An 11,758-nucleotide genomic window follows, 5' to 3' on the forward strand; every position below is an offset into this window, starting at 1 on the left:
GTTTGCACACTTGGCTTCAGCTGTGTTCCCTTTCCCGGAGAATTAATACTAGTTGTAACAGTGTAATAGATGTAAGTAGCTAGAACCTGTCACGCACCTCTAGAACAAGTGCATGGATGGAATGACTACTCATGGACATTTCTCATTACTTTGTTTCTCTCAGCAGAGTGTTCACAATTACAAGCACTGCAGCCACCAAGGGAATAAAATATGTTCTTGTAACATACAGGCACAAACGATGTGGTTTTAGTATTTATTATAATATCAAAAGTATAAAACTGTACAAAATACAAAGGCAGAATGTGGCAGTGTTTTCTTTCAGCTGTCAAAAAATTGTACTTCAATCCAACTGGTCATACTGAGAGCTAGGAAATTTTGTTGAGGTACCATTACACAAATAAAAAAATCATAATAATTTAGTTTTAACCTTTTCTCTTTAAAAATTCCTAGGTGAGCTTCCTAGTGAATTTTTCACACTTTATTTTGATGTATAATGCCTGCAGTAAATCTTTACTCCAAGAGTTAGAGTCAGAGAAGAGATGAGAGGAGAGGTAGTTCTCCATTTAGTTGACCCTAGAAATGACAAGTTTTGTTTTTGTTTTCACCAGAGAGGCAGCAGATTGGTCAAGTGTCCAAGCCCTTACTGGGAAGTAACGAGGAACACAAAACAGATTTCCCTGCACACACCTTGTCAGAGATTGCAAAGCAAATCCGAACCCAAACCCACACCATGCTGTGCCTGGCTTGTGGGGGGGGTGGGGGTGGTTTCTGCTCTAAACCACAGACACTGCACTTCCCAGGAGAAAATAAATAAACCACTGAGCTCTGCTGGTTGTCCAGGAGGACTCACTGGGGCACAATGTTTTTGTGGGTGGAGATTGCCCCTTCAGCAGACAAGGGACAATTGCTTTCAAAAGCAACCGGATCACACACTGATCCTTTCACTCTGCTGTGAAATTTCTTCGCCAGTTTTAGGTTAATTTGTTTTTCACATTAAACGTGCACAAAGGACACAGCCTCAGACCCCCTTTATTTTCTCATACAATAAAGTATGAAGTAAATAAAGTTCACATTGAGCTTCTGGTTGCTTATCACACTGAAAGCACTAGCTGCCTGTGAAAACAGAGGAACAAGGTCTGTGTTTCTGACACCTCAAAGGAGCACAGGAATTTGAAATCTTTTCAGGACTTGGTACTTGGCTGCACAAAACTCATGTGTGTGGGCCTTTGGGTCCGACTGTCAATGCCCTGATTGGTGCTGTGATCCTCTCACCATACCTGTTGCCCAGCCCAGGCTATAGAGAATCAAAATACATTCTTCTGTCCTGAAACTGGACAGTTTTTGTTTGTGTTTGAGATTGATTAAACATTTGTTATCCATAAATTAAGTGCTTTAAAAAAATAATCCGAGAACATGTATCAAGGCTGTTAACGTCTCACAAGTTTCAGCACAGCTCAACCATCTCTGACAGGAGACAGCTCATTTCATATATATACATATATGGATCAAAAGCACCACAAACAATTCCTTCTTTTACAGCCACTATGTCTTGTCACTCTCCAGCCTTTCCAAACTGCAGATAAATATGAGACAGCAGAGCTGAGAAATGCTGCTTGTGTTAGTCTACACAGTTTCATTTTCCCTGCAATGGACTTGTGGGATCCTTCTGTACAAGCCATTCCTCATCTCACATCCTGAGGTCACTACTGCAGTGACTTGGCACAGTCTTTCAGCCTCCTGCTCTACTGGGAACTGTAGGCTCCTGCAGCCAGCAGCAGGTTCCTGCGTGTGAAATGGAGGTGAACCACTGGGGTTGATTTGGTCATGTATGTGCCCAGTAACAAGTCCTGTGAGTTTTCAGGCAAGTTTATATGTCCAGTGGCTGTAGTAAAGTCATCTGTTTCTAAGTCTTCAAATGCCTTCACAGCATCCCACAGACGAACTGTGTTATCCATTGAACCTAGAAAGAAAAAAACCCACAAGTTTAAAGGATCTTATTAATAAAATGGTATTTAAAAAAGTTGCTAGGGAGCAAGTTAACAGAAATTAAAAGCTCAGAAAACAAAAGACTATGAGAAGACTCTTAACATACTGAATGCAGACTCAAAAGTTCCCAGGATTTCAGCTTTCCTGTAATCTAACCTGGATGCCCTGTGGACAAAGCACAAAGAATTGCTCTCTCAAAACACTTGGGTTTGGATCTATCAGCTAGCACTGAAAAAGCAGAACCATCCTGTGGGCTGGATGTCAACTCCAGGAAAAGTTTATGAATTCAAATCACACAAGAGTTTCTTTGTACCATACAGGGAAGAGCAGAATTTTGCAGGCTCAGTGGCCCATGCTTTCACTGGAGCATTGGTAGATAAATTGGAGTAACAGCTAAGCAGGATGGATCAAAGCAGTGGCTCCCTCAGCATTCTCACTGCATTTAGGAACAAACTACTAAATAAATCGAGAATATTCCTAGCCTGGTTTCATGAGGGAATTACCCTTGTAATTAGTGTCTGTCCATCATTTCTTCTGTTAGTGACTTGAACTTGTCAGCTAATTTCAGACAGTTCACAGAACAAGTTTCAAATTCATTAAATAACAACACATTTTAAGTAAACAGTTCACTAAACATGAAGAGACAAAACTTAGTGCCTCTGTCAAAGGAAAGCTGGCAAAGGAGCTCTGGTACATTAGACACCAGAGAATCCATGTGGACAGGATGGAAATACAAGCAGGCTTCACAAGCTCTGTCACTCACAGACCTGTTCATTAATATTATATGCACATTTCTGTATCAAAAATCTACCATGCAGAAATAGTAATGGTGTGGATAACTCACCTTCCTTTCCATCCCTTCCTCTCTCTTTAGTCCTGCTGCATTCCCAGTCCCACTCCCATTCCAGTATCCTGCACTCTTCTAGTCCAGCCACTTCTTGTCTGCCCTGGAGTTATTTCTAACTTCAGATTCCATCCCCAACACTACACACAGATTCCCAAACTTCACTATCATCTAAGTGCCTAACACCTTTCCTCCATTTCCTGGGAGAGTGAGAGGTCACACTTCAGTGAAGTACTCACCCTTTACCAGCAACTTTAAGTTGCTGCTTTTGCTAAGTAAGTGACTCTACTTCATCTTTCTCAGGAACCAATTATACCATTCCTCTTCAGACTTATGGAACACAATGGAAACTTCACTGTTTCAGGTGAATTTTACCTGATGCTAAAATCTCCCCATCTCTGCTGAATCTGAGTGCGTAGATAGTGTCAGTGTGCCCTTTCAATTCTCCAACCATCAAGCCGTGTCCAATATCCCACAGCAGAACTCTTCCATCTGTTGCTCCAGTAGCCAGAAATCGTCCATTAGGAGAAAATGCCAATGAATGAATTGGTCCCTAAAAGAGACATTGGGGAGGGACAAGCAAACAAGTTAAGCAAGTCTACACATATTCAGTCAGTCAAGCTGTGTTTGCTCTTCAGAATCTCATCACAGCAATAAAGCTACTTTCACACTGTGAGTGAGATGCCTTTACCTTATGTCCAGTGAATATTCTAACACAATTCCCATTCAAAACATCCCAGAGCCGTATAGTCCTGTCTGCTGAGCCCGTGGCAATATAGTTGGAGTTTGGATGAAATCGGGTACATGTCACATCGGCAAGATGGCCAGCAAATATCCGCAAGGGCTGGTAGTGATCTGTAGCCCACAGACTGGAAAGAAAAGCCTGATTAATGAAGAAGCTAAAGAAGCTCAGTATCTGCACCTGTTGGAGAGGCTCCAGAGGAGGCCACAAAAATGCTGAGAGGGCTGCAGCACCTCTCCTGTGAGGAAAGGCTGAGAGAGTTGGGGCTGTTCAGCCTGGAGAAAAGAAAGCTCTGGGGAGACCTTAATGTGGTCAGACCTTATTGGCGACAGACTTTTTACCAGGGCCTGTTGTGACAGGACAAGGGATAACAGTTTCAAACTGAAGGAGGGCAGATTTAGACTAGATATAAGGAAGAAATTTTTACAGTGAGGGCAGTGAAACACTGGCACATATTGCCCAAAGGCACACATTGCTGGATGCTCCATCCCCGGAAACGTTCAAGATCAGGTTGGACAGGGCTCTGAGCTAGTTGAAGATGTCCCTGCTCACTGCAGGGAGGTTAGACTAGATGACCTTTAAAGGTCCCTTCCAGGCCAAATTGTTCCAAGATTCTATGATCTGTTGCACAATGAGGAATAAAAGTGATTTCTTATGGATCAGTTCATTGAATTAGCAGGGCATTTTTGGAAAAAACATACTTCTCAGAAGGGAGGAAAAAAAGAACATTCTGTGAAGCTGTTAAACAACTAGAAGAGAATATTTCTAACCAAAAGGTCACATATGAGGACATCATCTCTTTAGTCGTCAGGTGATAAGTGTTGAAAAAAATAGAAAAACTACATCAAAACATTTGTTCAGTATTTTAAGTGACATGAAATAAATTTTTTTTCCCATAATAGGGTAGGCTAGAGTGTATCAGCTAATCACTGTCAAGGTTAATCCACCACAAACTGACCCAGACAAGTACAAACCCACCCAGTTTCTTACCGAGCCACTCTGTCGTGTCCCCCTGACACAAAGTAGTAACCATAAGGAGAAAATTGTGTATCCCACACTGGATAGTTGTGTCCTTTATATCCCACCAAACATGTGAACGTTTGGAGACTCCACAACCTGACAGTGCCATCCTCAGAACAAGACAACAGATAGTTCCTGTCACAGAAGAAAATACAGCACATTACATTTTAGACTCACACAGGGGCTGTATAACCATTGCACAAACACTGTGAGATGTCTGTGACAAAACTATGCCCTGAAAAGCACCTGTTCAGTGTGTCACACACCAACCAGCATTTCAGTGGGGTGAGCAACAATAACCAACTCAAGCAGAATCCAGTCCTAGGCCCTTATGTTAAAAAAAGATGATTGGATGTTGAGGATTCATTCTGCTGGCATTTAACAGTACTGATGGGGGAGAGAGAAAACAAACCATTCATGTTTCACACAGAGTTTACTTCTTAGCTGTGTTTCTGTGATGGTTGTTTCCTATCAGCAAAACTTGAGACATATAAACCTTTTGACTGTCCAGACTCCCATAATTATACAATGGTTTTAAATCTCGTATTTTAAAGGCACCATCGCATACATTTTGAACATAAAGTCTCAAAAGAATATGAGAAACTTGAAGTGCAATGATATCCTACTGAATTTGGGTTTATGTTTTGCAGTACTGTAAGTTAAAATCAATGCTGCAATGTTTTTCCTCTCTATAATTCAGTTAGTTAAAACCCTGCCTAAGCTACAGTTTGCAATAAAGATGGTTTATTTTGCCACCTAAGTCCTGAATCTCCAAAACAGTGCTGCTACCCTCAGCTCCAGCTGATCTCAGTAATAACTGACAATGCTCAACACCCCAAGCATTGTAAGCACTTACACTCACACAGTTTCTTATAAGCTGCATAAACAAGAGCTGCTTTAACCTTTTGGAAAAAGCTGCATTAAGAACATGTTATCGTTCAGTAGCATGCAATTAAAATTGAATGCAAGCAAACTAGTTAGCTTGTAAACTTATTTTACCTATCAGGACTGAAGCTGGTGCCATAGACAGGTCCACTGTGACCATATAAAATCTTCAACTCACTTGCTGTTTTCTCATCCATGATCCTCTCCAAGACATCGTCTGATTCTTTGTCGATGAGACTGAGGTCTGCAAGATTTCAAAGCTCATGTATCAGAATAACTGTCAGAAGCTCAAACATAAATGCCATCATGGCATTATCTCAGTTAAATACCAAGATTAAGAAATGTTAGCATGGTATTTAGCTTCAATCACAACACACCATTACATAAACAGCAGAATTAAAGCAGCCTGGTTTCCATTAATTTGTGTGGGTGTTGAGCTACAGGACATTCACCTCCATCCTTCTCAAGAGTTCCCTCCTATCACTTCCCCCAGAGCACCTCTAGTCTCTCCCCTAGATCACCTAAACCCCAACTGTCTACTACACCCTATAGCCACCACCCAGGTAAGAAGCAAGATGGCTAGTACCACACTAGTTATGGCTAGTTCCGCACTAGTTATGGGTAGTTCCATGCTAGTTACAGGTAGTTCCACACTAGTTATGGGTAGTTCCATGTTAGTTATGAGTAGTTCCACACTAGTTAAGGGTAGTTCCAAGCTCTGTGCACTGATCTCCTCACAGCAGGTGTACACGACCAGATTTCTCATTCCTTTAAGAATGTTTCTAATAGTAGTACATAAAATGTGATCATACATCTGTACACATATAGCTTCTACAATGTGAAGCATCTAACCACTAAAGACAACTCTCTTGCCGCGGACATCTTCTTCTGTCCAGGCAGAACACAGCTGCCACAAGTCATGTGTGCTCATCTTAAGCATGAATGTCTTAATTACCTGCTGCTGTTTTCACACTGCGCAGCTTTTTTGGAGTCACAGACCACACTCTGACAGTAGAGTCAGCAAAGCCTCCCACAATCATGCTCGAGTCATCTGTAATATCCACTGCAGTCAGACCCTATACACAAAATATCCATTTATATTCTTTGCATCTCTCACGATGAATTCAAATATTACAAAATCCTAAGAACTAATAAAAAAGTAATTTGACCTGTTTACATAAACAGAGGGAATTATTCTTGGATAAACACACAGAAATTCTTGCCCCATTAAAAATAAAGCTGTGTGTATGAATCACAATCAGAAGGGACAAACAGTGCTGCTTTCCAGTGTCCTGCTGCAAAGCATCTACTGCATTCTGTAGGATACACTTTGGGCCCACAGGAAAAGCAAATGAAGGAATTATGGCAAAATCCGAGCAAAACCAAAGAACATGGAAATTTTATACTTTCAGGAGTCTTTAAAGAGAATTTTGAACATTTTGGAACATAAACTTCGTAGGGCTTATTCCAAGTACTCCAACAACCCCTGCCAACACTGTTATGTCTTCTTTCTTTAAGAGTGGTGTTCATAATTTTGATTCCTTTGTCCATATTACCCAAACTCTTCTTTTACCAACCTGGTAAGCATTGAGGAATGTGTAGAAGCAGATGGAGGGCAGGCACTCAGGGCCGAGGCGCACGCGCCTTGCAGCTTCCTTCATATTCATTACTTTATCCAGCTTGTCAGAGTCCTTCAGTTCAGGCAGAGGAATTCTACAAGAAGCACATTTTCACAAGGAAAAGCACCTTCCTTGTTGTTAATCCAAACAAAGAATGCGAAACCTTCACATGCAGCCCTATACCTCAACATCAAATGAGAAACAAGAACTGAAACAGATTGGTTTAGGCTGTGTAGAAGCCTAACTGATGAGGAAGTTGGTGGCTTTAAGAATTTCAGACAGGCAATGGAATGAGATAAATACTTGTGTATGACCTGAAAAGATTCATGGGTAACTTAAGAAAAATTTTATCAAGGGAAATTTAGATTGACTCGAAGGGCAATGACAGAGGGTTATATGCTAAGGTTTCCATGACCTCCCTAAGCTAAAGCTGTGTAACAGCCAAAATGCTAACAATGCTATGTGAACAGGGAGGCAGATCTGGCATGATAAGACTGGATTTAAAGACTTCTCTACACATTGTTCCCTTGGTACCTGTTTTGGGGTGGAGCATTAGGGTCCTGTTTTTTACTTTTTGACCCTACACTATCTTTCTTAGGTTTTTTCTTCTTTGGCTTTCCTTCCTCATTTTCTCCTTCTTCATCTTCATCATCCAAAGGCACATCAAACTCTGGTTCTTTCAATAAGCCAAAGAAAACCTACAAGCCAATAAAACACACAAGAGAAAACAGTAATTGCTGTTCTTACCAAAAACTGGATTTTTAAATGGCAACTTTTCAACGTAACAGTCCAAGCAACAAGAGCTGCCCCTTAAAGATGCTCTGTTTAATATTACTGCACCCATTACTGCTTAGCCTATCACAAATGCAGTACCTGTTCTGCTGTTTTACCCAGCAACTCTAAGTTCTCCCACTATCTCCTAGCCCTTCCCCAAAGTGGAATCCATACAATTTACATAATTTATTTGTATAGTGCTGTGGTACTACACAAACAGCCCTCGCAGCAACCACTAGTAGTAAGTAAAAATTACATCTGTTGTACAAAAGAGGAAGCCAAACAATCAGGTGTTCCATTTTAAAACCCCAGAGTAATTCATGAGTTGGTTAAGTTCAATGGGCTGAACACAATGCTGTCTCTCAGAAGGGTTTGTCAGTTTCTTCCACCAGACAGTGAAGCATCTTGATCTTTCTACTCCTGTCAACAAGAATTTGTACAGTTCTCTTCCTTTGTTCTGTTCATGCTGTCTTTTAAGACCTCAAGTTACAACTGTCAGTCTATACTAAGGCATCTCCCCAAAAATCTTGGGAGACTTAGTTAATTATAAAAGTGCAACAATCTTTCTCTCTCACCTTTGCTTTATTAGCCTCCCGTTTTGCCTCCCCAGCCAAGCTTCCAACCATAGCATCTATCTGTTGCTTGCTGCGAGGCATCCCATCAAAGATATCAATGTAGAGATGCTCCTGAACAATGTTCCAGATCTGATTGTTCTGCTTTTCCTGAAGATGCCTCTTCAGGAGCTGGTAAGAGTCCCGGGAGATGCGCAGCACAAACTTGCTCGTTCGGAAGTCCAGCATAGTCTCATTCCCTTTCATGTGCTCTTTCTTGGTTAGGCTAGACAACACACGCAGGTCATCCTGGTAATAGCACTCCTGATCCCCATGAAATCTGTGGACACCATTTAAGATATGACAAAAGATTTACCATGAAAACATTATCTCCTAAGTGCACACTTATTTACATCAGTTTAGAATGCAACATATATGTAAGGACCATTTGGAAGCTACTGACTACACATGGGATTATTTTGCTGATGAAGCAAATTTCACACCGGGGAAGATACACCAGTGCCTTAGTGTACTCAGTGAGAGCATTCAAAAAAAAGATGAAGAGACAAATGGAGCCTCACAGAATTTCATGCACCCAAAGGGTTCTCTTCTGACATAAACAGTTACATGTTTATTTCCAGAAACAAAACCCTAATTTGTGGTATCCTAAAGCACATGGCACTTTTTAGGACACAAGAGTACTTGGATGTATTTATATCTGATTCATTGCATGAATATGCACTTCTCACAGTATGCATGTCTCTCCACCTGCATTATCTAATAGCTAACACATCTAGAGCATTCCATTTTTACTCAATTGGTTATAAAACAGTTGTGGCAAGGGACAGTTTAACCATTTACAGAACCACTGACCACTTGGAGGGAGATGAAGTTATACTTCTGGACTGAAGGTTTTCACAATTTGTCTGAATCCAAAAAACAAATTTAATTTAATTTTCTTCTCAAGTGATAAACAAGTGAAACATAATGAAAACACAAAAAACTATAGATTAGTCAGAAATTAATTCCTCTGATCTCATTTGAAGAATTTTGATATACATACTATGACATCAGCAAATACTTCTAGTGGCATCTCAGCACAATCTTTCAGTGCTAAAAAATGACCCCACAACCTTTCCCAAAAGAAGCAGCATCTCTCCATAGATACTTTAGAGAAAAGAGTCCATCAGTATACCATAAATGTGGTTCAAAATCTGCCTGCCAATGGGCAGTTCAAAAGCATGTAGTTTGCTCATCTTTCTAACACAAGAGATTGGAAAAGAATTTAAGGACAGTTACTGCAATCCATGACACCACTACTTCACATTTCAAAACTCTTCAACTTCAGAGAATAAAATTCATATGCACATATATATATATATGTATATAAACCTATGCTTCTGTATCTTTCAGGTTTAATCAAAGAGGAAAACACAACAACACAAATGCTAACAAATTACCTTTCAAAAAAAGACTTTGCCTCACTCTCATGTTGATTGTAGACCAACTCCAAGTACATGTGCACAAAGAGAGGATAAAACAGCTGAGACAATTCTGCTCGATGACAGTCCAGGGAACACTCAATGAAGTGTTTCAACCCACTGTAGTACTCCTCGTACAGCGTCGGGTCCCCTTGCTGGTTGTAGGCAGAGAGCACCGCGCTCACGTCCGGCTGATCCTCCACAACCACTGTACCTCCCACTGCAAAGGCATCAGTCAACAAGAGCTTGTCAAGCAGTCTGGAAGAGCTACAGGAGAATGGCCACAACCCACCAGCCACTGAGCAAAGCACATCCTATGCCTGTTCAGCACCAAGTTTAAACGACACAAGTGAGCAGGTGAGAGCACAGCACAGCACAGCATCCAATTCTCCCAGCACCTTCAGCAGCTTTTTGGGCTTTGACTGCCAACACTTGCCTGTAAGATATTTATCTAGTGCCTAGTTCAGGAAGAACTGTAAGTGCAAAGTCACTAACATCACCACAGAATCACAGAATCATCAAGGCTGAAAAAGACATTTCAGATCAAGTCCAACCATTCATCTGTCACTCCACTGTAACTCCTAAACCCATGTCTTTCAGCACCAGGTCCAGACAACTCTTAAACACCTCCAGGGATGGTGATTCCACCACCTCCCTGGGCAACCTATTCCAATGCCTGAAATCACCAGAATAAGTTATCTTCACTGCTAGGGCTAGAAGCTCTCAAATGAAGGGCAGAATCCCTCCAAGCCTGTAAGATATAGCCACTACAATAATTTTGTTTCCAGTAGACAAGCAAGTTAAGGTCATTAAGGGAACAATTCACCTAGAGCACCACACAACTGTTACAGAGCAGTGACACGTTTAACACTCTGACAGCTGTGTTCTACATAGCAGTTGTTACACACTTGCACTGTTTTCTCTTTTATATACAAGCAATCGAACAAGGTGACTGCAGGAACAAGCTGATTTTGTGCTGTACACTCACTGGAACTCAGACATATCAGATCCTGAAGTTTCCTTACATTGTTCTGTAAAGCTGCCTCACAGAACACCTTGATCAGCAATGCTTACAATTGAACTATCCAAAAGACATCTCGGTACTCAGCAACTTGATCCAGAAATGCACAAAGTCTCATCTACAAGTATCCTATGGCTCCTTCTTCAAAATGCACCCTGTGCATCAGACCTCTGTTCTCATCCCTCACCTCACCTTGCACCATCACCACAAACTACAGCAGAAACCTTCAGTCTCTGTTGCTGCTAGTCCAGATATGACACAAAGACAGGGGGAAGCACCTCTCACTTCCACAGTGCTCTCTGCAAATACAACACATCACAGAATATTCAGAGGTGGAAGGACCCTTGAGGATCATCTTTGGATCCTGTCACTGGTTACCAGAGACAAGAGGTCAGTGCCTGCCCCTCAGCTTCCCTTCATGAGGAAGCTGTATACAGCAATGAGGTCTCCCCTCAGTCACCTCTTCTCTAGGCTGAACAGACCAAGTGACCTCAGCTGCTCCACATACAGCTTCCCCTCCAGGCCCTTCACCATCTTCGTTGCTTCCTTTGAATGCTGTCTAATAGCTTAATATCTAGATCCCCCATCCTTCGTCCCTTGCTCCAGGAGATCCAGATTTCTCCACGAATTGTATGGGGAAATGGCACACTCGGGGCCCTCGTAGCATGCAGGGCACGCTCTGACCTCCCTCCCTGGGGGGCACGGCCTGACACCGCCCCTCGTGTCCCACCCAGCACCACGGAGAGCCCCCGCGAGCCACGCGGGCGAGCTCCCCGAGCTGTCCCGCCGGGAGGACACTGCCTCCCGCCCAGGGACCGACCCCGCAGCGCTGCCT

General features: G+C 42.0%; 1 protein-coding gene across 1 annotated transcript; it reads right to left on the bottom strand.

Moving 5' to 3' along the window:
* Positions 1 to 1,504: 1,504 nt before the first annotated feature.
* Positions 1,505 to 11,457, bottom strand: TAF5 (TAF5 RNA polymerase II, TATA box binding protein (TBP)-associated factor, 100kDa). Its single transcript, XM_009075797.1, has 11 exons — positions 11,406 to 11,457; positions 9,882 to 10,122; positions 8,446 to 8,761; positions 7,631 to 7,794; positions 7,055 to 7,190; positions 6,433 to 6,553; positions 5,592 to 5,721; positions 4,563 to 4,727; positions 3,522 to 3,699; positions 3,206 to 3,383; positions 1,505 to 1,960 (listed from the first exon to the last, which is right to left on the bottom strand). The coding sequence occupies exons 1-11, from the start codon at positions 11,455 to 11,457 to the stop codon at positions 1,743 to 1,745; spliced, it is 1,899 nt and encodes a 632-aa protein (XP_009074045.1). The 3' UTR covers positions 1,505 to 1,742.
* Between the last annotated feature and the right edge of the window lie 301 nt (positions 11,458 to 11,758).

This window comes from Acanthisitta chloris, unplaced genomic scaffold (assembly GCF_000695815.1).
Source record: "Acanthisitta chloris isolate BGI_N310 unplaced genomic scaffold, ASM69581v1 scaffold18325, whole genome shotgun sequence".
Classification (NCBI taxonomy): Eukaryota; Metazoa; Chordata; class Aves; order Passeriformes; family Acanthisittidae; genus Acanthisitta; species Acanthisitta chloris.

Excerpts from the sequence above, each read along its gene's own strand:
- TAF5 (XM_009075797.1), bottom strand. The coding sequence starts at position 11,457 with ATGGTGAAGGGCCTGGAGGGGAAGCTGTATGTGGAGCAGCTGAGGTCA. Across the intron at positions 5,722-6,432 it reads CAGTGTGAAAACAGCAGCAG|ACCTCAGTCTCATCGACAAA; the intron begins GTAATTAAGACA and ends GAAATCTTGCAG. Across the intron at positions 3,384-3,521 it reads GAATATTCACTGGACATAAG|GGACCAATTCATTCATTGGC; the intron begins GTAAAGGCATCT and ends TGTCTCTTTTAG.